The sequence below is a fragment of the Oncorhynchus kisutch genome, linkage group LG8 (genome assembly GCF_002021735.2).
Source record: "Oncorhynchus kisutch isolate 150728-3 linkage group LG8, Okis_V2, whole genome shotgun sequence".
Classification (NCBI taxonomy): Eukaryota; Metazoa; Chordata; class Actinopteri; order Salmoniformes; family Salmonidae; genus Oncorhynchus; species Oncorhynchus kisutch.
In genome coordinates this window covers 8,951,799-8,979,730 of record NC_034181.2, presented here as the reverse complement: position 1 = coordinate 8,979,730, position 27,932 = coordinate 8,951,799, and the positions used below count along the sequence as shown (strand labels likewise).

Here is a 27,932-nt window from a genome sequence, read left to right as displayed (position 1 = left end):
ATCAATGACAGAATGACTATTCTTCTTCTCTCTTCTTTTTGTTGCCGGCGAGATGTGTTCCCCACTCACTCTCCAACCCAAACGGTTTGAAATGGTTCCTGTATTCTCCTGGCTGCCACTGAGTTGGCTGTCATCATGCATTCTCTCTGTACTCAGGCAGTTTGAAGGCCAGGGCCGGCTCTCAAAGCAAAGCGCTTAAAGAGGTTTAAATGCCACCCTACAAGAGAGAGCCCTCGTCACCAGCCCTGCTGCCTCTCAGAGTGCGTCCGCACCCTATTCCCTATATAGACTGAGCGTACAAAACATTAGGAACACCTTCCTACCGTTGACTTGCAACCCCCTTTGCCCTCAGAACAGCCTCAATTCGTCAGGACATGGACTCTACAAGGTGTCGAAAGCGTTCCACAGTAATGCTGGTCCATGTTGACTCCAATGCTTCCCACAGTTGTGGTCAAGTTGGCTGGATGTCCTTCGTGTTGTGGACCATTCTTGATACACACAGGAAACTGTTGCGCATGAAAAACCCTGCAGCATTGTAGTTCTTGACACACTGAAAACAGTGCGCCTGCCACCTACTACCATACCCTGTTCAAAGGCACTTAAATATTTTGTTTTGCTCATTCACCCTCATTCACCCTCATTCACCCTCATTCACCCTCATTCACCCATAAGGGATCGTAGCTTTCAGCTGGATTCACCTGGTCAGCCTATGTGATGCAAAGAGCAGATGTTCCTAATGTTTTGTACGCTCAGTGTAGTGCACTACTTTAGACCAGAGGCCTATGGCACCATATTCCCTATATAGTGCACTACTTTAGACCAGAGGCCTATGGCACCATATTCCCTATATAGTGCACTACTTTAGACCAGAGGCCTATGGCACCATATTACCTACATAGTGCACTACTTTAGACCAGAGGCCTATGGCACCATATTCCCTAGATAGGGCTCTGGTCTAAAGTAGTGCACCATGAGAATAGGGTGCCATTTGGTATGGATCCTGACTGTAGAGCTCACACTTCCTGCTGTCTGCAAACACATGCAGCAACACACTCTGGCCAAATACACACATTCAAGTTGTACAACAGATGTAGAACGCATTTGGCAAAACAGTTGTGATACAACGGAGAGTTTTTCAGCACAATAATATTTACACATTGCATTGTGTCATACCTGGGGTATATTGTCAGATATACTGTACTGATGGCTGGAATGCTGTTTCAGCCAATCAGCCAGCATCTAGGACCCAAACTACCCAGTTTATGATACAGAATAATTATTGGCCTAAATCGGTTTCTCAAATCACCTGACATTGCATGAAATGAAAGGAAGGAAGGAGGGAGGAGGTCAAAGATCTGGCCGTGTGGTGCCAGGACAGCAACCTCTCCCTCAATGTGATCAAGACAAAGGAGATGATTATAGACTACAGGAAAAGGAGGACCGAGCACGCCCCCGTTCTCATGGACAGGGCTGTAGTGGAGCAGGTTGAGAGCTTCATGTTCCTTGGTGTCCAAATCAACAACAAACTAGAATGGTCCAAACACACCAAGACAGTCAGGAAGAGGGTACAACAACGCCTATACCCCCTCAGGAGACTGAGATTTGTCATGGGGCCTCAGATCCTCAAAAGGTTCTACAGCTTCACCATAGAGAGCCTGGTTGCATCAATGCCTGGTATGGCAACTGCTCGGCCTCCGACTGCTAGGCATCTCAGAGGGTAGTGCGTACAGCCCAGTACAAGCTTCCTGCAATCCAGGACCTCGATACCAGACAGTGTCAGAGGAAGGCCCTAAAAATTGTCAAAGACTCCAGCCACCCTAGTCAAAGACTGTTCTCTCTGCTACCGGACAGCAAGCGGTACCAGAGTCCAGGTCCAAGAGGCTTCTTAACAGCTTCTACCCCCTAAGCCATAAGACTCCTGAACAGCTAATCAAAGGGCTACCCAGACCCCTCTTTTACGCTGCTGTTACTCTGTTTATTATCTATGCATAGTCACTTTAATAACTCTACCTACATGTATATATTACCTCAATTACATCGACTAACCGGTGCCCCCACACATTGACTCTGTACCGATACCCCCCCTGTATATAGCCTCCACATTGACTCTGTACCGATACCCCCCCTGTATATAGCCTCCACATTGACTCTGTACCGATACCCCCCCTGTATATAGCCTCCACATTGACTCTGTACCGATACCCCCCCTGTATATAGTCTCGCTATTGTTATTTTACTGCTGCTCTTTCATTATTATTATTATTATTTATTTTTTCTTAAAACTTCTTAAAGCATTGTTGGTTTAAGGGCTTGTAAATAAGCATTTTACTGTTAGGTCTACACCTGTTGTATTCAGCATTCCACTGTAAGGTCTACTACACCTGTTGTATTCAGCATTCCACTGTAAGGTCTACTACACCTGTTGTATTCAGCATTCCACTGTTAGGTCTACTACACCTGTTGTATTCAGCATTCCACTGTAAGGTCTACTACACCTGTTGTATTCAGCATTTCCCTGTAAGGTCTACTACACCTGTTGTATTCAGCATTTCCCTGTAAGGTCTACTACACCTGTTGTATTCAGCATTCCACTGTTAGGTCTACACCTGTTGTATTCAGCATTCCACTGTTAGGTCTACACCTGTTGTATTCAGCATTACACTGTTAGGTCTACACCTGTTGTATTCAGCATTACACTGTTAGGTCTACACCTGTTGTATTCAGCATTCCACTGTTAGGTCTACACCTGTTGTATTCAGCATTCCACTGTTAGGTCTACACCTGTTGTATTCAGCATTCCACTGTTAGGTCTACACCTGTTGTATTCAGCATTCCACTGTTAGGTCTACACCTGTTGTATTCAGCATTCCACTGTTAGGTCTACACCTGTTGTATTCAGCATTCCACTGTTAGGTCTACACCTGTTGTATTCAGCATTCCACTGTTAGGTCTACACCTGTTGTATTCAGCATTCCACTGTTAGGTCTACACCTGTTGTATTCAGCATTCCACTGTTAGGTCTACACCTGTTGTATTCAGCATTCCACTGTAAGGTCTACACCTGTTGTATTCAGCATTTCACTGTGAGGTCTACTACACCTGTTGTATTCAGCATTTCACTGTTAGGTCTACACCTGTTGTATTCAGCATTCCACTGTTAGGTCTACACCTGTTGTATTCAGCATTCCACTGTTAGGTCTACACCTGTTGTATTCAGCATTCCACTGTTAGGTCTACACCTGTTGTATTCAGCATTCCACTGTGAGGTCTACTACACCTGTTGTATTCAGCATTTCACTGTGAGATCTACTACACCTGTTGTATTCAGCATTCCACTGTTAGGTCTACACCTGTTGTATTCAGCATTCCACTGTTAGGTCTACACCTGTTGTATTCAGCATTCCACTGTTAGGTCTACACCTGTTGTATTCAGCATTACACTGTTAGGTCTACACCTGTTGTATTCAGCATTCCACTGTTAGGTCTACACCTGTTGTATTCAGCATTCCACTGTTAGGTCTACACCTGTTGTATTCAGCATTCCACTGTTAGGTCTACACCTGTTGTATTCAGCATTCCACTGTAAGGTCTACTACACCTGTTGTATTCAGCATTTCACTGTAAGGTCTACTACACCTGTTGTATTCGGCGCATGTGACAGATACAAATTGATTTGATTTGATAGCCCTTTAAGTCTTACAACAATAGTATCCTTGGTCCTCAGAGCTGACATGTTGGCTTCGTGTCACAGACTTCGTTACCTGTTGGTTCCCATGTTTCCTCAGTCACTCGGTTACGGTAGTTGGCAGACACTAACCCCTCTACTTCAATACAAAAAGCAGCTGAATGGAGCATATTTTTTATCCTTCCATCCACTTACATCTTACCTGTTGAAATGATCAAACACACACACTGCGATGATGAATACACACACAAACACACACACACTGCGATGATGAATACACACACAAACACACACACTGCGATGATGAATACACACACAAACACACACACTGCGATGATGAATACACACACAAACACACACACTGCGATGATGAATACACACACAAACACACACACTGCGATGATGAATACACACACAAACACACACACTGCGATGATGAATACACACACAAACACACACACTGCGATGATGAATACACACACAAACACACACACTGCGATGATGAATACACACACAAACACACACACTGCGATGATGAATACACACACAAACACACACACTGCGATGATGAATACACACACAAACACACACACTGCGATGATGAATACACACACAAACACACACACTGCGATGATGAATACACACACAAACACACACACTGCGATGATGAATACACACACAAGCACACACACTGCGATGATGAATACACACACAAACACACACGTATTCTCTCTCTCGCACTCTAAAAGCCAGTTGCTATGGTAGCAACAGAAACACAAGGCCAAGCAGACAATGAGTTTGTGTTGCATACCGTCATTTTCAGTTGTTTGTCGTAGGTTTACATAGACCTTAGACAAATACATTTAAACTCAGTTTTTCACAATTCCTGACATGTAATCCTAGTAAAAATTCCCTGTCTAAGGTCAGTTAGGATCACCAATTTATTTTAAGAATGTGAAATGTCAGAATAATAGTAGAGAGAATGATTTATTTCAGCTTTCATTTCTTTCATCACATTCCCAGTGGGTCAGAAGTTTACATACACTCAATTAGTATTTGGTAGCATTGCCTTTAAATTGTTTAACTTGGGTCAAATGTTTCGGGTAGACTTCCACAAGCTTCCCACAATAAGTTGGGTGAATTATTGCCCATTTCTCCTGACAGAGCTAGTGTAACTGAGTCAGGTTTGTAGGCCTCCTTGCTCACACATGCTTTTTCAGTTCTGTCCACAAATGTTCTATGGGATTGAGGTCAGGGCTTTGTGATGGCCACTCCAATACCTTGACTTTGTTGTCCTTAAGCCATTTTGCCACAACTTTGGAAGTATGCTTGGGGTCATTGTCCATTTGGAAGACCCATTTGCGACAAAACTTTAACTTAAACTGATGTCTTGAGATGTTGCTTCAATATATCCACATAATTGTCCTTCCTCATGATGCCATCTATTTTGTGAAGTACACCAGTCCCTCCTGCAGCAAAGCACCCCCACAACATGATGCTGCCACCCCGTGCTTCACGGATGGGATGGTGTTCTTCGGCTTGCAAGCCTCCCCCTTTTTCTTCCAAACATAACGATGGTCATTATGACCAAACAGTTCTATTTTTGTTTCATCAGACCAGAGGACATTTCTCCAAAAAGTATGATCTTTGTCCCCATGTGCAGTTGCAAACCGTAGTCTGGCTTTTTTAGGGCGGTTTTGGAGCAGTGGCTTCTTCCTTGCTGAGTGGCCTTCCAGGTTATGTCAATATAGGACTCGTTTTACTGTGGATATAAATACTTTTGTAACCGTTTCCTCCAGCATCTTCTCAAGGTCCTTTGCTGTTGTTCTGGGATTGATTTGCACTTTTCGCACCAAAGTACGTTCATCTTTAGGAGACAGAACGTGTCTCCTTCCTGAGCAGTATGACGGCTGCGTGGTCCCACAGTGTTTATACTTGCATACTATTGGTGGCACAGATGAGCGTGGTACGTTCAGGCATTTGGAAATTGCTCCCGAGGATGAACCAGACTTGTGGAGGTCTACAGTTTTTTTACTGAGGTCTTGGCTGATTTATTTTGATTTTCCCATGATGTCAAGCAAAGAGGCACTGGATTTGAAGGTAGGCCTTGAAATACATCCACAGGTACAACTCCAATTGACTCAAATGATGTCAATTAGCCTATCAGAAGCTTCCAAAGCCATGACATAATTGTCTGGAATTTTCCAAGCTGTTTAAAGGCACAGTCAACGTAGTGTATGTAAACTTCTGACCCACTGGAATTGTGATACAGTGAATTATAAGTGAAATAATCTGTCTGTAAACAATTGTTGGAAAAATTACTTGTGTCATGCACAAAGTAGATGTCCTAACCGACTTGCCAAAACTATAGTTTGTTAATTAACAAGAAATTTGTGGAGTGGCTGAAAAATGAGTTATAATGACTCCAACCTAAGTGTAAGTAAACTTCCGACTTCAACTGTAGTTACTCTAGGAGCTTCAGTGTTGCATAACGTCATATAGTCACTCTAGGAACATATAGTCACTCTAGGAACATATAGTCACTCTAGGAACATATAGTCACTCTAGGAACATATAGTCACTCTAGGAGCATATAGTCACTCTAGGAACTATGTGTGTGTGTGTGTGTGTGTGTGTGTGTGTGGGAGGAGTGGGGAAGACGGGGGTGAAGGTGAAGAGACTTCACTTACTCACGTCTCTTTCCATCCCTTCCCTGTCCTTCTCCACTCGCACAAACACACACACACACGCACAAACACACACACACACGCACAAACACACACACACACACACACAAACACACGCACAAACACAAACACACACACACTCGCACAAACACACAAACACAAACGCACAAACACACACACACTCGCACACACACACGCACACACACACATGCACAAACACACACGCACACACACACACGCACAAACACACACACACACACGCACAAACACACACACACACACACACACACAAACACACGCACAAACACAAACACACACACACACACACACTCGCACAAACACACAAACACAAACGCACAAACACACACACACTCGCACACACACACACGCACACACACACATGCACAAACACACGCACAATTACAAAGACACACAAACACGCACAAACACACACACGCACAAACACACACACACAAACACACGCACACACACAAACACAAACACACGCACAAACACCGGTCCCTCAAACCGAGCGGAGGTCGTCAGTGTTGTATAACATGTTGCGTCTGTCTGTTAAGTGTCTTCCTCATGTCCAGGTACCAAGGACAAAAAAACAGGCCATTTCCAATAGGCTCTTGAATATGAGACATGCGTCAGTGTATTGCACAAGATTTTCCCAACTCCGGAGGAACTCATGCCTTCTGAGCCTGTTTGGAGACAGACTGAATGGGTTTTAATGTTGTACAGCAAGCTTGGGCCCAACTAGTCAAGCAGTATGTTAGGTGGGGGAGTTTCATAGCATTGAAGTACTGTTTCACTGCCCCTGTAGTCAAACCATTCTGTATGAATCGGAAATTAGCTAGGTTGAATTTGGTTATTTGAGTTACCTTTATCACCTACTTTTAAAAAAAATGGTTGGAATCAAGTATAATGCCGTGGTACTTGAAATCAAATACCACCTGGAGCTTCTCCTCGGACACACAGACATGATGTCTCAGTCAGTAGCATCAGATACCACCTGGAGCTTCTCCCCTGACACACAGACATCTGCCTCAGTCAGTAGCATCAGATACCACCTGGAGCTTCTCCTCGGACACACAGACATCTGTCTCAGTCAGTAGCATCAGATACCACCTAGAGCTTCTCCTCGGACACACAGACATCTGTCTCAGTCAGTAGCATCAGTTGCCCTCTTTGTGAAGAACATGCAGACAGTTTTTGTCTTCACATTGAGATGCAAACATCAGTCACTGAGCCACTTTGTAACCTGGACCATTACAGTAGTGAGTTCTTGTGCAGCTTGTTGTTTGCTCTTTGCATGCACGTATATCACTGTATCATCTGCATACATTTGAACTTCAGACCCAGTACAGACAGAAGGCAGATCATTAATGTACAGGCTGAACAGGAGGGGCCCCAGTACTGACCCTTGGGGCACGCCCACATCATAGCTGAGAGTAGGAGACGGCTCATTGATCACTCTGACACACTGGGTTTTTCCTTCAAGGTATGACTTCATCCATCTGATGGCTTAGGGGGAAACATTGAACTTGAACAGTTTTGTGATGAGAACCTCATGGTTAATAGTGTCTAGAAACACAGCCATTAATTTAGTCAGAGGTTTTGACAATAAAGAGGAGAGACTGTGGGTGAGCAGGACATCATGAGTGGTCCAAGGCAGTATCAATACATCCTGTGTTGTCCAAGGCAGTGTCAATACATCCTGTGTTGTCCAAGGCAGTATCAATACATCCTGTGTTGTCCAAGGCAGTCTCAATACATCCTGTGTTGTCCAAGGCAGTGTCAATACATCCTGTGTTGTCCAAGGCAGTGTCAATACATCATGAGTGGTCCAAGGCAGTGTCAATACATCCTGTGTTGTCCAAGGCAGTGTCAATACATCATGAGTGGTCCAAGGCAGTGTCAATACATCCTGTGTTGTCCAAGGCAGTGTCAATACATCATGAGTGGTCCAAGGCAGTATCAAAACATCCTGTGTTGTCCAAGGCAGTGTCAATACATCCTGTGTTGTCCAAGGCAGTATCAATACATCCTGTGTTGTCCAAGGCAGAATCAATACATCAAAGTGCACTAAGGTTGGGCAACTCTGCTCCTCTGGGGCCTTCTGTCTCTCTTTCAAATCAGCGTCAGGTTTAGACCTGGGTTATCTTGTGCTCAAATACTGTTGTCTGGATTATTTAGTGACCTGTCCATTTGTATTCCCACAGGGCCTTGAACAAATTGCATATACATAAATGACAGATGACCCTATAAGAAACAGTAAAGGTACCTGCATTAGCGTGACCTTTCACCTTTAACCCTGCTGTCATGGAAGACGCGATGTTGGTGCGTACGGACGGGAATTCTCTGCTCAAGGCTGTGTTCCTGAGCCGACTGCGTCTGACACGCCTGCTGCTGGAGGGAGGTGCTTACATCAACGAGAGCAACGAGCGCGGCGAGACGCCCCTGATGGTGGCGTGCAGGACGAGCCACATGGACGCACAAAGCGTGCCCAAACACAAGATGGTTCGGTACGTTAACGAAGTAGGAACACCGCTCAGCAGAGCAGGAGTGTCCAAATGGGCCAGTGCAGGCTTTTACTACGTACAGTTAAACAGCCAAAATAGTTACACACCTGACTTAACACAGTTTGTATTGAAGACTATGATTGGATAATTAGTTAAATCAGGTGCTATGGCTGGAGCAAAATCCTGCACCAAAAACGTCCCTTAATGAATAATCTTGGCCACCAATGGCCTGCCGTAGTGTCCATAAGACCCTGTACCTCCTCTTCAGGTGTTTCCGCAAGGTATTGATCAACATTACATCAACAGGTATCTGCTGGAGAGCGGAGCTGACCCAAATATCCAGGACAAGACCGGTAAGACGGCCCTGATGCATGCCTGTTTGGAACAGGCGGGGGCAGAGGTCCTCTCTCTACTGCTGGGGAGTGGAGCTGACCCCAGCCTGGACGACCACTCTGGCTTCTCAGCACTGGTCTATGCCGTCAACGCAGGGGACAACGAGGCCCTGAGAGTCCTACTGGATGCCTGCAAGGCCAAAGGCAAGGAGGTAAGGATTTGGGTTTGATTCCGCTTGGAAGGGTTGCAAAATTCTGGTAACTTCCCCAGAAATCCTGGTTTGAGGTTTCCTGCTGATCTCCTTCTGATTCCTGCAATCCTCCAACCAGGACTTCTGGAAAACCTGGGAATTTTGGGAAAGTAACCAGAGTTTTGCAACCCATTTGCACCCTCTACTAGAAGTGGCTTTGGATTAAAAAACAAACATCTTATGGCCTTTATTACAGGTCATCATCATCACCACGGACAAGCTGCCGTCAGGACGCCAGATGACCAAGCAGTACCTGAACGTACCCCCACCTCCCGACCTGGAGGAGCGCCTGCATTTCACCCCTGGCTCCGCTGCCTGCCTCATGTCCCCCTCAGAGATCCAGCTCCGCACCCCTCCACAGGGCACCTCAGCCACTGCCTCACCCCAGCCAGGGAGCCCCCTCCTGGGCCTCAGGGAGCACCACCACCAGGGTGGTGGAACAAACATCTCTGGTTCTGCTGGTTCTGGTTCTTCTCAGCCAGGCTCCCCGACCAGGGACCCTAACCTGTTTCGAGGCCCCGGTCCTGGGGTGGTGAAGCTGTTCCATCCCCAGCGGCTCCACTCTGAGCCCTGGCTACAGCAGAACAAGGCCTCCAGGTAGGTAGCCTAGACTAGGTTAGACAAGTGCGCCAGCACCTGGAGGGTTACCGGTTTGAATCCTATGTCTGTCAGGGAAGAAAATCTGGTCAGGAGTAGATCGGCAACTGGAGGGTTGGTGGCATCAGTGTCCCAGTGTCCTATCTCCTGCCCTTGAGCAGGAGGGCGCTTTAGCCCCTAAACTGCTCACAGGGAACTACACGAGTAGCTTCCCATTGGTCCAGCCTCTCCAAACAAATATGTATGTGTGTTTTCTTCTTCTTCCTCCAGCCTGACCGAGGAGCTGCTGGACATCACCCCAGAGGAAGAGCTCTCCTTCCGGGTCAACAACCTGGTCCTCTCTGGGTCCGGAAGGGTGGGGTCCGGGGCACATCCGATCGTCGCCCGCCACCAAAGTATCGACCCCAAGGATGCCACGGGGCTGCTGGAGCAGGTCATGATAATAATACAATTAATAACTTCTCATGTGCCTGTATAATAATTAATTTGTATATTTTTTTCTCTTTCAGGTGGTTGAGAGTGACGGAGGTGGCGGGGTAGGAGGAAGAGGAGGCCTTAGTAGGAAGATGTCTTATGACAGTGCTGCAGCTTATTCCCACCCAAACCTCCTGCACCGGGGGGACGGAGGAAGCTATGGAGGCTACCCCTGTGGCACCCATGAGCCTGTCCTCCCCGTAAACAAAGACTGTTGCCTTCCCAACCTGGCTGTGTCCAGCCTGAGGAATGTGGTTCGCCGCCGCAACATTGGCATAGACCATTACAGCTCTGACTCCCAGCTTCCCCAGTTTGGCAGCCACAGCAGCCACCCAGAGAATGGAGACTCCTCCAGGGGTGTTGTAGGGGGAACTGAGAAGCGTAAACTGGTCAGTAGTAGATCCTCCACACTGTCGGGCTCCCGGGAGTCCCTGGAGAGTGCTGCCCAGAGAAGAGGTCCTGCAAACCTGGAGAGGAGAGGCTCGGGGGCCCTGCTCCTGGATCACATCTCCCACACCCGTCCGGGGTACCTGCCCCCTCTCAACCCCCACGCACCCATACCCGACATCGGGGTCAGCCCCACCTCAACCTGCCCCAGCCTGAGTGGAAGCACCAAGGCACTGAATCTGAACGGGGGTGTTGCAGGGCTGGGATCAAAGCCTCTTGTCCCCTGTGCTCCTGCCACCCCCAGAGATCTGAAGTCAAAGCAGACACTGCTGAGGAGACACTCCATGCAGACAGAGCAGATTAAACAGCTGTTCAACCTCCAGGAGATAATCCATGCAGACAGAGCAGATTAAACAGCTGTTCAACCTCCAGGAGCTCTTTCGGCCAATAAGACGAACGATGCTAGACTGATCCCAGATCTGTTTGTGCCGTCTTGTCCCTGTTACTCCTTGGCAAAACAGCACAAACAGTTCTGGGAACAAAAAAAGGTTGCATTTTCTTTGTGTCTGGCTACTGTGTGCTTGGCTGACTGTGATCGTTTCCTATGTCAAGCATTGTTGCTGCTGTGTGACCATGGCATTGTTGCTGCTGTGTGACCATGGCATTGTTGCTGCTGTGTAACCATGGCATTGTTGCTGCTGTGTGACCATGGCATTGTTGCTGCTGTGTGACCATGGCATTGTTGCTGCTGTGTGACCATGGCATTGTTGCTGCTGTGTGACCATGGCATTGTTGCTGCTGTGTGACCATGGCATTGTTGCTGCTGTGTGAACATGGCATTGTTGCTGCTGTGTGACCATGGCATTGTTGCTGCTGTGTGACCATGGCATTGTTGCTGCTGTGTGACCATGACGTCGTGCTGCTGTGTGACCATGATGTCGTGCTGCTGTGTGACCATGATGTCGTGCTGCTGTGTGACCATGGCGTCGTGCTGCTGTGTGACCATGATGTCGTGCTGCTGTGTGACCATGGCGTCGTGCTGCTGTGTGACCATGATGTAGTGCTGCTGGGTGACCATGACATTGTTGCTGCTGTGTGACCATGACATCATGCTGCTGTGTGACCATGATGTAGTGCTGCTGTGTGACGATGACATTGTGCTGCTGTGTGACCATGACGTCGTGCTGCTGGGTGAACATGATGTCATGCTGCTGTGTGACCATAACGTCGTGCTGCTGTGTGACCATGACATTGTGCTGCTGTGTGACCATGACATTGTGCTGCTGGGTGACCATGACATTGTTGCTGCTGTGTGACCATGACATCATGCTGCTGTGTGACCATGACATCATGCTGCTGTGTGACCATGATGTAGTGCTGCTGTGTCACGATGACATTGTGCTGCTGTGTGACCATGATGTAGTGCTGCTGTGTCACGATGACATTGTGCTGCTGTGTGACCATGACATCGTTAACAAATAACTACCAGAAGACTTATTGCTCATCCCAGCTTTTTCAATGTGCTTAATTACACTTATTTTGCCAACCAGACTTGTCATTCCATCAAGCTCATGAGGGAATAACGATTGGCGCATCAGAACCATTGAGAACACGCCAGGAAACAGGGCTGAGCTCTTCTTTGATAAATTAATCGATCGCTCTCCGTTTGAAGCCTGAGATGCAGAAATTGCATGGCACAACAGACAGAAATGCTTAAAAAAAAAAATCTATAGTTACAATCGCAATATTATTTTGGGCCGATATTACATAGATTCTCTTTGCCTGGTAGCGTTAGCTTGCGCCAGTCGGCTGTGCCTACGCCAAAACTCTATTTTTCATCCCGTAGCTTTGTTCTCCATCGTCTTATTAAATAGTGTTTAAAACAACATGTTGTCATCACTTTTATTTCCATGACGTCTCATAAAGAATTTCCCCATGGCTCCCATGGCTCTCCCCATGGCTCTCCCCATGGCTCTCCCCATGGCTCTCTGGTCTCTCCCCATGGCTCTCTGGTCTCTCCCCATGGCTCTCCCCATGGCTCTCCCCATGGCTCTCCCCATGGCTCTCCCCATGGCTCCCCCCATGGCTCTCCCCATGGCTCTCCCCATGGCTCTCCCCATGGCTCTCCCCATGGCTCTCCCCATGGCTCTCCCCATGGCTCTCCCCATGGCTCTCCCCATGGCTCTCCCCATGGCTCTCTGGTCTCTCTGCAGCAGAGTCGTGCAGGATGGTGGGAGGAGCTAAAAGGTGGACAGGCTCATTGTAATGGCTGGAATTAAATAAATGGTTTACATATGTTTGTGGTTGATACCGTTCAATTAATTCCATTCTAGTCATAACAATGAGCCCGTTCGTCTATAGCTCCTCCCACCAGCTTCCTCTGCAGCAGACATATACTGAGTATACAAAACATTAAGAACGGCTCTGTCCATGACAGACTGACCGGGATGAAAGCTATGATCCCTTATTGATGTCACTAGTTAAATCCACTTCAATCAGTGTAGATGAAGGGGAGGAGACGGGTTAAAGAAGGATTTTTAAGCCTCGAGGCAACTGAGACATGGATTGTATACGTGTGCCATTCAGAGGGGGAATGGACAAGACCAAAGATTGAAGTGTATTTGAACGGGGTATGGTAGTAGGTGCCAGGCGCACCAGTTTGAGTGTGTTAAGAACTGCAACGCTGCTGGGGTTTTCATGCTCAACAGTTTCCCATGTGTATCAAGAATGGTCCAGTACACGAAGGACATCCAGCCATCTTGACACAACTGTGGGAAGCAATGGAGTCAACATGGGCCAGCATCCATGTGGAACACTTGACACCTTGTAGAGTCCATGACCTGATGAATTGAGGATGTTCTGAGGGCAAAGGGGGGTGCAACTCAATATTAGGAAGGTGTTCTTTATGTTTGGAATACTCCGAGTATAGTGAGCAATGTTTGGGACATACAAATCCCAATAACATCCTAGTATCGAATCATAATACATATAGAATCATGAGAATCACAATGCATATCGTATCGGCACCTAAGTGTCATGATAATATCGTATAGTGAGGTCCCTGCCACATCCCAGCCCTACTTTTAACACATGGAATGAATTGGAATGAACTTTGTTGGAAGCCTTGAATTCTATAAACTCTCTGACAAGAACAGAATACAGGATCTTCAAAGGGAAGAGGGGCATTCTCTGACTAAATCATTATCTAACTAAATCATTCTCTAACTAAATCATTCTCTGACTAAATCATTTTCTGACTAAATCATTATCTAACTAAATCATTCTCTAACTAAATAATTATCTGACTAAATCATTATCTAACTAAATCATTCTCTAACGAAATCATTCTCTGGCTAAATCATTCTCTGACTAAATCAATCTCTGACTAAATCATTATCTAACTAAATAATTCTCTGACTAAATCATTATCTAACTAAATCATTCTATAACTAAATCATTCTCTGACTAAATCATTCTCTGACTAAATCAATCTCTGACTAAATCATTATCTAACTAAATCATGTTCTGCTTTAAAGTGATTAGTAAGAATTTCAGAACATCCAATTATTGTCTTTACATTTTATTCAACAGGGTTGTTTTGTACACCATTTGACGAGGTAGTTGTGTTACCTTTCACGTGTTCTGTTGTGCTCCTTCACTGCTAATTAAATACGTATTTTAAGCTGAAAAGAAAGTTTCAAGGGTGTCATCTTATATATCATGTATTAAAAGAATGTATTAATACAATATGTATTCATATATAATGTATTAATACAATATGTATTCATATGTAATGTATTCATATGTAATGTATTCATAGATAATGTATTAATATAATATGTATTCATATCTACTGTATTAATATAATGTATTCATATACTATATTAATATAATATATTAATATATCATGTATTAATGTGTCTTAATATAATATAATGTATTAATATGTAATGTATTCATATGTAATGTATTCATATATGTATTCATATATAATGTATTAATATAATGTATTAATATGTAATGTATTCATATATAATGTATTAATATAATGTATTAATATGTCATGTATTCATATATAATGTATTAATATAATATGCATTCATATATACTGTACTAATATAATATGTATTAATATAATATATTAATATAATATATCAATATATTATGTGTTAATTTAATGTATTAATATGTAATGTATTCATATGTAATGTATTGATATAATATAATGTATTGATATATAATGTATTCATATAATATAATGTATTGATATAATATAATGTATTGATATAATATAATGTATTGATATAATATAATGTATTGATATAATATAATGTATTGATATATAATGTATTGATATATAATGTATTGATATATAATGTATTGATATATAATGTATTGATATATAATGTATTGATATATGATGTATTGATATATAATGTATTAATATGTAATGTATTCATATAATATAATGTATTGATATAATAATGTATTGATATATAATGTATTAATATAATATATTTATATTATATGTATTCATATACATCTTAATATAATGTATTAATATAATGTAATGTATGCATATGTATTAACATGATAGTAATTTATAATGTATTAAAATATATGTATTAATAAAATACAATGTATTATAATACATAATACAGTAGTAATATATAGTAGTAATATATAATATGTATTAATATAACATAATGTATTAATATATATGTATTAATATAATACAATGTATTATAATACATAATACAGTAGTAATATATAGTAGTAATATATAATATGTATTAATATAACATAATGTATTAATATATATTGTATTAATATAATATATTCATAAATAATATCATGTATGCATATGTATTAATATAATGTATTCATAGAATGTATTAATATACATAATGAAGTCATAATATATTCACATATAATGCATTAATATAATATATTCATATAATATCTTCATATATAGTGTATTAATATAATACATTAATATATAATGTATATTATAATGCAGGGGTTTTTAAACTTTTTCAGCCTGGGACAAAAATGACACATTCTGTTTTCCTGGGACCCAAGCTATATGTAACTATACGTAAATATTGGTACATTTCATTGCCCTTATGCCCAAAAAAATGCAATATAGACAAAAACAAATCACAATGAAATACCCATAAATATATTTTCATGTTTATTTTTCCCCATTAAAAACACTCTTACATATCTGTCTAGGTTGGAACTCTTGCTGTTAAAATACAATACATTTTTAATTCTGAATTGGAATAAACTGATTTGATCATGTCACACAGATCAGAAAAAACACACAGTCTAGTCTTGTTTTCAACAATAATTTCTACAGTAAAATGTACAGTAGGCCTGAATTTGTCATCTGTACTGTTACTAGAGTTGCACTATCAGTAGCTAGCTAGCTTGCTTTGGCTAACATTGTAATTAACGTAACAAGGCCAGGGGATTGTTTGAAAGAGAAACTCACATCAACTACTATGAGAGATATAAATGTTATAAAATGACAACAATGCCTTGCTTGTTAACTTACTTTTCCACTTTCGAAGCATCGTTTCCTGAAGCATTCTGCCCTGTTCTGAAAGACCTCCCTGGGTTTACCACCATGCTGTGGATGTTTGATCAGGACGTGTCGTTTTATTCATTGGTTCGTTTTGAGAGACTCATTACTAAGCATTTCCACACACAAAACACATTGTGGGAGCTCCTCGTTACTTCTCAAAGTTTGTATGAAAGAGACAGAAAGTCATCACTGAACAGAGAGAGCTGCTAAGCAGAGAGAGCACTGAACAGAGAGAGCACTGAACAGAGAGAGCTGCTAAGCAGAGAGAGTACTGAACAGAGAGTGCTGCTAAGCAGAGAGAGTACTGAACAGAGAGTGCTGCTAAGCAGAGAGAGCACTGAACAGAGAGTGCTGCTAAACAGAGAGAGTACTGAACAGAGAGAGTACTGAGTGCTGCTAAGCAGAGAGAGCACTGAACAGAGAGTGCTGCTAAGCAGAGAGAGTACTGAAGAGAGCACTGAAGAGAGAGCACTGAACAGAGTGCTGCTAAACAGAGAGAGTACTGAACAGAGAGAGTACTGAGTGCTGCTAAGCAGAGAGAGCACTGAACAGAGAGTGCTGCTAAGCAGAGAGAGTACTGAAGAGAGAGAGTACTGAAGAGAGCACTGAAGAGAGAGCACTGAAGAGAGAGCACTGAAGAGAGAGCACTGAAGAGAGCACTGAAGAGAGAGCACTGAACAGAGAGTACTGAACAGAGAGAGTACTGAACAGCGAGAGTACTGAACAGCGAGAGTACTGAACAGAGAGCGCTGCTAAGCAGAGAGAGCACTGAACAGAGAGAGCGCTGCTAAGCAGAGAGAGCACTGAACAGAGAGAGCACTGAACAGAGAGCACTGAACAGAGAGAGAGCACTGAACAGCGAGACCACTGAACAGCGAGACCACTGAACAGCGAGACCACTGAACAGAGAGAGAGCACTGAACAGAGAGAGAGCACTGAACAGAGAGAGAGCACTGAACAGAGAGAGAGCACTGAACAGAGAGACCACTGAACAGAGAGAGAGCACTGAACAGAGAGAGAGCACTGAACAGAGAGAGCACTGAACAGAGAGAGCACTGAACAGAGAGCACTGAACAGAGAGCACTGAACAGAACAGTTGCACTTGGCCAAATCAATTCCAGTAATTCATGAAAGAATATACATTTACGTCACAACCCACCATTATCAGGTCCGCGACCCATACTTTAAGAAACGCTGATATAATCTATTAATATAATGAATTCACATATAACGTATTAATATAATCTATTATTTGAAAAACACATTTGATATCAAAAAATAGTTTTTGGACAAATGTTAAAGTTAAATGTTTTGTTCCAACTGGAAAACATTCTGCTACATTGTGATCCTGAACTGTGGCCCTGATTTCACTTCAGAAATGGTAACTATTGTCTTTGACTTCTGAATGGTTATTGTTAATTGGTCTTGTGTAACTCCAGTAAAATACAGTCTGCTAGAGAATCGGTTTCATCTGACTCCTTTCACAGGCCTGGTACCCCCATTCCTGACATCTGATTGAAAACATACTGGTCTCTATGTCTCTGGTCAAAAGTAGTGCATCACATAAGGGAATAGGGTGTACAACTGTTGTCCTTTCACGACTAGGAGTCTTCTGAGCTCTGGGCCCATATTCAGAAGTGCTGATCTAGGATCAGTTTTCACCTTTGAGATCATAAGGCCCGGGGCTTTCGAATCAAATGAAATATTCCTCACGTGCTTCATTAAAACAACAGGTGTAGACTAACAGTGAAATGCTTACTTTACGTGCCCTTCCCCAACAATGCAGAGACACAAATAGAGATTGTTTGTTTGTTTGTTTAATAACACAAGATCAGTAGCCTGTTAGTCCTCTGAGCTGTGTCCTCTGGGAGTCCAGCAGGTCGTAATATATCCTGGTCTTGTCGATGCCACTCCTGTAAGGCAGTAGGTCCTTTACAACGAAGACATCAGTGTGGCCAGTCCATATTGTCAGGCTGTACCTAGGAGAGGGAACAACAGACAGGGTTATCCACACTGTCAGGCTGTACCTAGGAGAGGGAACAACAGACAGGGTTATCCACACTGTCAGGCTGTACCTAGGAGAGGGAACAACAGACAGGGTTATCTACACTGTCAGGCTGTACCTAGGAGAGGGAACAACAGACAGGGTTATCCATATTGTCAGGCTGTACCTGGGAGAGGGAACAACAGACAGGGTTATCCACACTGTCAGGCTGTACCTGGGAGAGGGAACAACAGACAGGGTTATCCACACTGTCAGGCTGTAACTGGGAGAGGGAACAACAGACAGGGTTATCCACACTGTCAGGCTGTACCTGGGAGAGGGAACAACAGACAGGGTTATCCACACTGTCAGGCTGTACCTAGGAGAGGGAACAACAGACAGGGTTATCCACACTGTCAGGCTGTACCTAGGAGAGGGAACAACAGACAGGGTTATCCACACTGTCAGGCTGAACCTGGGAGAGGGAACAACAGACAGGGTTATCCACACTATCAAGCTGTACCTAGGAGAGGGAACAACAGACAGGATCAGATCACAGAGTTGTATTGTCTGTCACTGAAATGTGCTTTACCTACAAAAGGTCCTGCCATCCAGGGAACAGCTGATTAGTAGAATCAGGTGTTTGAGCAGAGCAGAGACAACATCCTGGGATCTCATGCTATTAGATCTGAAAGAAGTTATCATTAGCTTGCAGACTCCTGAACAGCTAATCAAATGGCTACCCAGACTATTTGCATTGCCCCCCCCCCCCCTACTCTGTTATCTATGCAGTTACTTTAATAACTCTACCTACATGTACATATTACCTCGACACCGGTGCCCCCCGCACATTGACTCTGTACCGTAACACCCTGTATATAGCCTCCACATTTACTCTGTACTGGTACCCCCCTGTGTATAGCCTCCACATTGACTCTGTACCGGTACCCCCTGTATATAGCCTCCACATTGACTCTGTACTGGTACCCCCTGTATATAGCCTCCACATTGACTCTGTACTGGTACCCCCTGTATATAGCCTCCACATTGACTCTGTACTGGTACCCCCTGTATATAGCCTCCACATTGACTCTGTACCGGTACCCCCTGTATATAGCCTCCACATTGACTCTGTACCGTAACACCCTGTATATAGCCTCCACATTGACTCTGTACCAGTACCCCCTGTATATAGCCTCCACATTGACTCTGTACCGTAACACCCTGTATATAGCCTCCACATTGACTCTGTACCAGTACCCCCTGTATATAGCCTCCACATTGACTCTGTACCGTAACACCCTGTATATAGCCTCCACATTGACTCTGTACCAGTACCCCCTGTATATAGCCTCCACATTGACTCTGTACCGGTACCCCCCTGTATATAGCCTCCACATTGACTCTGTACCAGTACCCCCTGTATATAGCCTCCACATTGACTCTGTACCGTAACACCCTGTATATAGCCTCCACATTGACTCTGTACCGTAACACCCTGTATATAGCCCCACTATTGTTATTTTCTGCTGCTCTTTAATTTTTTGTTATTCTTATCTCTTACTTTTTGGGGGGTTATTTTCTTAAAACTGCCTTGTTGGTTAAGGGCTTGTAAGCATTTCACTGTGAGGTCTACCGTTGCATTCAGCACGTGACAAATAACATTTGATTAGACTCACAAACAGCGGATAGAGAGGAGAGAGTAGAGGACAGATGGAGGGATAGAGAGGAGAGAGTAGAGGACCAACGGGTTAGAGTGTTGGGCCAGTAACCAAAAGGTTGCTAGATTGAATCCCCAAGCTGACAAGGTAAAAAAAAAATCTGTCATTCTGCCCCTGAACAAGGCAGTTAACCCCACTGTTCCCCTGAACAAGGCAGTTAACCCCACTGTTCCCCTGAACAAGGCAGTTAACCCCACTGTTCCCCTGAACAAGGCAGTTAACCCCACTGTTCCCCTGAACAAGGCAGTTAACCCCACTGTTCCCCTGAACAAGGCAGTTAACCCCACTGTTCCCCTGAACAAGGCAGTTAACCCCACTGTTCCCCTGAACAAGGCGGTTAACCCACTGTTCCCCTGAACAAGGCAGTTAACCCACTGTTCCCCTGAACAAGGCAGTTAACCCCACTGTGCCCCTGATCAAGGCAGTTAAACCCACTGTGCCCCTGATCAAGGCTGTTAACCCCACTGTTCCCCTGAACAAGGCAGTTAACCCACTGTTCCCCTGAACAAGGCAGTTAACCCCACTGTTCCCCTGAACAAGGCAGTTAACCCCACTGTTCCCCTGAACAAGGCAGTTAACCCCACTGTTCCCCTGAACAAGGCAGTTAACCCCACTGTTCCCCTGAACAAGGCAGTTAACCCACTGTTCCCCTGAACAAGGCAGTTAACCCCACTGTTCCCCTGAACAAGGCAGTTAACCCCACTGTTCCCCTGAACAAGGCAGTTAACCCACTGTGCCCCTGAACAAGGCAGTTAACCCCACTGTGCCCCTGATCAAGGCTGTTAACCCCACTGTTCCCCTGAACAAGGCAGTTAAACCCACTGTTCCCCTGAACAAGGCAGTTAAACCCACTGTTCCCCTGAACAAGGCAGTTAACCCCACTGTTCCCCTGAACAAGGCAGTTAACCCCACTGTTCCCCTGAACAAGGCAGTTAACCCCACTGTTCCCCTGAACAAGGCAGTTAACCCACTGTTCCTAGACCGTCGTTGTAAACATGAATTTGTTCTTAACTGACTTGCCAAGTTAAATAAAAGGTGAAATAAAACCAGACCTGTCTGACTGCTGTAAAAGCCAGTGTAGCTGGGAGAATGACTGGGCCAGGAGGGCTGCTCTGACAGGGAAGGTGACCGGATGTCTTAGGGTCCGACACATTGCCTCCATCTCCCTCACCATCTCCCAGCTGTACCCTGTGGGGCAGAGAAGTTATTAAGACATCATAAGGCTCCTACATACTTATATGTTATTAAACATTATACCTGCAAATTATATTTATCAGGTAAGATGAATGACTACAGCCACGGCAGGTAGCTGGTAGCAGGTATGACGTAAAACGCTAGCTCGTCTGTGTTCAGGTAACTCACCTGGGTTGTGTGTATCTGCAGTCCAGCCCGTTGTCCAGCCCAGGGAGAGAACATCACCATGGGAACCAGGGGTCACAGCTGCCTCCAGGAAGACTTTGGGGTCAAGGGGTGTGGCCTTGCCTCCAGGGCCTGGCAGGATGTCAGCGTTGATCCACACGGGACCATGGAGCTCAGCCCGAACCTCGTCTAATAACACCATGGATGGAGCGACCGCTGCCAGGCTGGGATGAACAACCAATGGGATCACACAAAACTGACAGAGAAAATATACGGACGGTTTCCATGGACACAACTTAACCCTGGTCGTGGATTGGAAAATCTCCACGGAAATATACTGAACAGAAATATAAAAACGCAACAATTTCTACAATTTTACTGAGTTACAGTTCAAAAGGAAAATCAGTCAATTAAAACAAATTCATTAGGTCCTAAATCTATGGATTTCACATGACTGGGGATACAGATATGTATCTGTTGGTCACGGAGATCTTACACAAAAATGGAGTGGATCAGAAAACCAGTCAGTATCTGGTGTGACCACCATTTGCCTCATGCAGCGTGACACATCTCCTTCACATAGAGTTGATCAGGCTGTTGATTGTGGCCTGTTGAATGTTGTCTCACTCCTCTTCATTGGCTGTTCAAAGTTGCTGGATATTGGCATCAGTTCTGGACATGGACAGGAACACGCTGTCATACACGTCAATCCAGAGCATCCCACACATGCTCATTGGGTGACATGTCTGGTGAGTACGCAGGCCATGGAAGAACTGGGACATTTTCAGCTTCCAGGTAGTGTGTACAGATCCTTGCGTCATGGGGCCGTGCATTATCATGCTGAATGAGATGTTGGCGGCAGATGAACAGCACGACAATAGGTCTCAGGATCTCGTCACTGTATCTCTGTGCATTCAAATTGCCGTCAATAAAATGGAATTGTGTTCGTAGCTTATGCCTGCCCATACCACAACGTTGACATCAGCAAACCCCTCGCCCACATAATGCCATACACGTGGTTTGCGGGTGTTAGGGCAGTTGGATGTACTGCCAAACTATCTAAAACAACCTTGGTAGGTGGCTTATGGTAGAGAAATGAACATTACATTTTCTGGCAACAGCTCTGGTGGACATTCCTGCAGTCAGCATGCCAATTGCACGCTCTGTCAATACTTGAGTCATCCGCGGCATTGTGTTGTGTGACAAAACTGCACATTTTAGAGTGGCCGTTTATTGTCCCTAGCACAAGGTGCACCTGTGTAATTATCATACAGTTTAATCAGATTGTTGATCAATCAGCAACTTTTTATGCACATAGAACATTTCTGGGATCTCATGAAACCAACACTTTACATAATTGCATTTATATATTTTTGTTGAGTGTAGCATTTAGTCGAGAAAATAGGCTCTGTGGACCAATGTGTCGGCGGAAACAATGTTCAACTGGCGACCGTGTCAGCGTGCATGCGCCCGGCCCGCCACACGAGTCGCTCGAGCGTGATTGGACAAGGACATCCCAGCCTTAGACCACCACCACTCGAGGCTCTTAACAAAATTCCCCCATTCAGAAGATACTATCGTCAATAGGCGCTCAAGCAGTTAGCGTCTGTGAATGGTGGTAGCTCCTGCACTATGTGCCGTTCAGGCTCAGACAAGGCTACTTACATTATGACAGGTTGTACGATACTCTATCATACTTACAGGTAATACACAAATGAGAGTACACCTATAGCTAGTTAAATATAACTAAAAGTATAACAAGTACTAAACAATAATGAGTAGAAAGATCATTCACCTTTTGAAGTCGAGCTTTATCCCTTTGTCTGATGCCTTGACCTCCTTCAGCCAATCACGCAGCGTGACATCACTGTCGGTCTCAGGAGGATGAGCCATGATTGGATCTTTAGGGTCGTTACTCCTCAGAAGTATGTCTGCCTCTATCATGTGGGCGGAGCCTTGGTGTATGGATAGGAAATAAAGAATGAGCAAATGAATTGATGCACTGCATCTTCACAACCAGATAACGTTGTGAACAAGTCATGTATTTCAAATAGAGTCCCAACTTTCCACAGAATTATATAACATCTCTATAGGAATAATGGGCCCGTGTAAAGACAGGCAGCTTAGGGCAACATAACGAATACGACCATATCCACTATGAATTATTGGTTAACTCTCTCCATCCAAGGTGGTCCTTACTCTGTAGTGCCTCTGTGATCTTGTTCTTGCTGTTGGCAGCATGGGCCCATTCAATATCTGCTGCATCCTTAACCTGCATCTTCCCCTGGCTGAGAAAATACTCCAGAGTCTGGTCAGTCATCAGTTCTAGACATGGACAGGAAATATGGGTCGTCACTAATTAGTTACAGCCACAAAGTTAAAATGGGCTATATCGTAAAAATTATGAAAACAAAAATGAGCTTTTAGGTCTGAAATTTATGCTTAGGGTTAGGCATAGGGTTAGCAGTGTGGTTAATGTTAGGTTTAAAATCAGATTTTAAGAAGATACGTTTTCTTTACTAGGCAGGGTTTTTCCATAATTATGACTTTGTGGCTGTGGTAACTAGTGACGGCCGGAAATTGGAGACGGAAATAGACTGGAATAATAATCACAGATAGAACAATGACACAGATATTTCACCTAATGTATTAATGCGAAGCATCCTGTTGGCGTTTCCACTCACAACCAAATATGGTGGTGAAAGGAAGCCCAGTGGCTGGCAGTGGGAGAAGATTGAAGGAGATGGATTTGGGGCAACATTCTGATCAATTAAATTTTCTCATCAATGAAACATTTGATCTCAATACAGTTTTCTGTTTCCAAAACTAGAATGTTACAAAAAGAGTGGACTAAGTTTTGTAGACTTTACCCTTTGCCAAAAGTTGTGAAGAATAGCATTGTTTAGGAGTGAAAAAGGGCAAATTGAGTTATTGTACATGCGCACTTCAGAGTAGGCGTTCCCTAACGGAAATATGCTAATTACATCCTAGAACGCGACAAGGCTCTCGCAAGCTCGTGCTTCGCTCTGCACACCTTGCTTTAGTTCCTCCAATCGGAAACAAGGCTGTGGTCTATCTTGAGTTAGTTATACAAAAATCTTTGATACAACTGTGGCTAGCTAGCTCTAGTGATTTTATACTTCTATATACAATCTGTTTATACTACTGTCAGCTATTAACATAGCTATCTACTGTTACATGCCTGTGTAACAGTAATGCTGGACACTTGGCAACTATAGTAAGTGCAATCATAGTCAGATAGTAAGTTAGTGCGTTTAGAGAACGTTAGCATGCTAGCCTACCTGTGGATATCTCTGGCGTTTTATTCTCCAAATTCCAGACACACAGTACAAAGCTGCACGTCAATATAAGAACAATAACTCGTGCACGAAATAAACGGATTAAACTTGGGCTATTTAAAACAGCCATTAAATATGGCAAAATGCATGTGAAATACTGCGTTAGCAAAGCTGATTTTGTTCAAAGGTGCGCTTCCGTCTTCTTCTATGATGTAATGGCGGTCCGCAAACCAACGTTTCAGGTGCATGCCGCCACCTCCTGTGCTGGAGTGTGTGGTTAATCTCAGTTTATACAACATTTCTAAATCCTCCAGATGTGCCAAGACTCGAGGCTGGAATCACTGCCAAAGGTGCTTCAACAAAGTACTGAGTAAAGGGTCTGAATACTTATGTCAATGTGATTTCAGTTTTTTATTTTTTATAAATTAGCAAAAATGTCTAAAAACCTGTTTTTGCTTTGTCATTATGGGGTATTGTGTGTAGATTGATGAGAGGAGGAAAAAGGATTTCATCTATTTTAGAATAAGGCTGTAACGTAACAAAAGGTGGAAAAAGTAAAGGGGTCAGAATACTTTCCGAATGCCCTGTAGAGGAGATCTGACACGCACCGTATGTTGTTTGAGCTCCGCTGGTTGCCTTTTTGTCATGGCAACGGGACAACAAATCTTGCTGCTGTGACTGCACACTGCGGTATTTCACCTAACAGATATGGGAGGTTATCAGTGTTTGATTTGTGTGATCTGTGGGAAATATGTCTCTGATACATTTGGCCTTTCTCTCCCCGGATACTGCTGATCTCCAGCACCATGGTTACCCCTAGTTTACACACACACACACAGCTTTCACCACAGATACTACACAATCCTTTGTCTCATGCCCTCCTGCACCCATCTCACATCTAGGAATCTCCCCATCCTACACACAGCTGTCCGTGTTTTGGTTGCATTGGATTGTGGGATTTGATAACTAAAATTCCTGCTTTTATGAGTTTGAACAGTCATAGGGCTTGTTCGAGTGGGTCAATTTTGTCATGTCGCTTTCAAAGTGTGTTGCATTATTGGGGATAAAAATGGTCTGAACTTGCGCCTACATGTAGACTGCATGAACTTTACAGAAATCATGAGATCAAGGATAATTTAGTTGACTGCAGTCAGAGAGGTCAAGGGTCATGTTTGAGAGCATCAAATCCGCGATACATTGTGGTTAAATTGTGACTTTCGGCTATCGCAGATACACCTCCCCGACTTCACTGCTCGACTTTCGTCGACAGCCGGTTGATTTCGCCTTACAGCTTAAACGCGCCCTGTGGCTTGAAAGGAGGCAGAGGTTATATGTGTAATTGTGTAATCAGGGACATCAACATTGGCACATATCCATTTCTTACATTTGCAAGGCAACAAATAACAATTCTACACACAGCAACATAACCCTAAACAATTCCACTTCAATATTTTGACCATCATAACATTTTATAAGTGGATACATAAAAACATCTTATCAGAGCTCAGGAAATATTCAGAACAAGAGGTTTAGCAAAATGTAAAGCATTCAGTCACTTTCTATCAATTGTAATGTGCTAAGAATTATTAATATAAAATGCAATCACAACGGCTACACAGAGGCCGATATATTCACGTAAAACCAGACTTATACAGGACCAGATTTGTTCCATGATCAGTCAGATGCACAGCGGCAGTGCTGGAATTGGGCTGGTACACATCGGTACGGAGTGCAGGCACCTCTAATTTTGTCCTAGAATACCGGCACCTCTTACAGAACATTACCTCTAATATATAATGAATACCTTTCACTTAAATATCATGAGTATCGGCACCCAAAATGAGTGCTGGCACACGTTTCATTCCATTTCAAGCACGGCACCGCAGTAAGAAGGCCAGGTAGGATCACTCTGTGATGACAAACAACTCATAGTAGGGTGACCAGATGGTCCTCTCTCCATGGGTGACTGCCCTAGAGAAAGGCCCTGTATCTGGAGGTTGGTGGCTTCCGTCTCAGCCTCTTGGATCTCGGAGGGCTGGAGGTCTGTGGTGTCTGATTTTGATGATAACGCCCCACCATGACACTGGTCCACTCCTGCCCTCTCCTGGACATGGTTGGAACTGCAGACGCTTGTGCCTGCATGGTTGGACTTGCATGTGTCTGTCTCTGAAGAACAGTGTGGTGGTGATGTGACCTGTGTCTGCAGCATATTGTCTGTCTTCAACCGTCTCTCTAGTTCCTCTGTGTTGCGGGCTAGCATGAAGCTAACCTTCCTCTGGTGAGCAAGAGCTTCTTCCTTATCACTCAGCTACACAGGGAGAGATAAGGAGGATGGGATGGAGAGAGACAATGGAGAACAAAGAAGGAAGAAGAGAGCGAGAGAGAAAGAAAGAAAGAGAGATGGAGACAGAAAACAAAAAGATAATTACTTGACACATTGGAAAGAATTAACAAAAAAACTGAGCAAACTAGAATGCCATTTGGCAGAGTACACAGTGGCAGAATATCTGACCACTGTAACTGACCCAAACTTAAGGAAAGCTTTGACTATGTACAGACTCAGTGAACATAGCCTTGCTATTGAGAAAGGCCGCCGTAGGCAGAAATGGCTCTCACGAGAAGACAGGCTATGTGCACACTGCCCACAAAATGAGGTGGAAACTGAGCTGCACTTCCTAACCAAATGTATGACAATATTTCCCTCAGATTACACAGATCCACAAAGAATTTGAAAACAAACCCAATTTTGATAAACTCCCATATCTACTGGGTGAAATACCACAGTGTGCCATCACAGCAGCAAGATGTGTGACCGGTTGCCACAAGAAAGGGGCAACCAGTGAAGAATAAAACACCATTGTAAATACAACCCATATTCATATTTATTTTCCCTGTTGTACTTTAACTATTTGCACATCGTTACAACACTGTATAGAGACATAATATGACATGTGAAATCTCTCTTTTGGAACTTCTGTGAGTGTAATGTTTACCGTTAATCTTTATTGTTTATTTCACTTTTGTTTATTATCTATTTC

The 27,932-nt window shown here is 43.9% G+C and overlaps 3 protein-coding genes across 6 annotated transcripts in view; 1 reads left to right on the top strand and 2 right to left on the bottom strand.

Moving 5' to 3' along the window:
* Window positions 1-8,607: 8,607 nt before the first annotated feature.
* Window positions 8,608-12,905, top strand: ankrd34bb (ankyrin repeat domain 34Bb). Its single transcript, XM_031829490.1, has 5 exons — window positions 8,608-8,903; window positions 9,207-9,444; window positions 9,680-10,080; window positions 10,351-10,513; window positions 10,590-12,905. The coding sequence occupies exons 1-5, from the start codon at window positions 8,701-8,703 to the stop codon at window positions 11,352-11,354; spliced, it is 1,770 nt and encodes a 589-aa protein (XP_031685350.1). The 5' UTR covers window positions 8,608-8,700; the 3' UTR covers window positions 11,355-12,905.
* A 5,423-nt stretch (window positions 12,906-18,328) lies between these two features.
* Window positions 18,329-25,164, bottom strand: fam151b (family with sequence similarity 151 member B). 3 transcript variants are annotated; one of them, XM_020470576.2, is made up of 7 exons: window positions 24,898-25,164; window positions 23,795-23,920; window positions 23,391-23,550; window positions 21,599-21,819; window positions 21,289-21,424; window positions 19,108-19,203; window positions 18,329-18,510 (listed from the first exon to the last, which is right to left on the bottom strand). In XM_020470576.2, the coding sequence occupies exons 1-7, from the start codon at window positions 25,022-25,024 to the stop codon at window positions 18,363-18,365; spliced, it is 1,014 nt and encodes a 337-aa protein (XP_020326165.1). In that variant the 5' UTR covers window positions 25,025-25,164; the 3' UTR covers window positions 18,329-18,362. The 3 variants fall into 3 exon arrangements, with proteins under 3 accessions (XP_020326165.1, XP_020326166.1, XP_031685496.1); XM_020470577.2 differs by lacking the exon at window positions 19,108-19,203 and having other exon boundaries at window positions 24,898-25,152; XM_031829636.1 differs by lacking the exons at window positions 18,329-18,510; window positions 19,108-19,203 and adding an exon at window positions 18,539-18,702 and having other exon boundaries at window positions 24,898-25,153.
* A 222-nt stretch (window positions 25,165-25,386) lies between these two features.
* The window catches only part of ccdc125 (coiled-coil domain containing 125), a 28,396-nt gene continuing 25,850 nt past the window's right edge, over window positions 25,387-27,932 (bottom strand). For both annotated transcript variants that reach the window (XM_031829634.1, XM_031829635.1), the window contains exon 13: window positions 25,387-27,202. In XM_031829634.1, coding sequence (XP_031685494.1) covers window positions 26,753-27,202 — 450 coding nt within the window. In that variant the 3' untranslated portion in view covers window positions 25,387-26,752. The remainder of the gene's footprint in view (window positions 27,203-27,932) is intronic.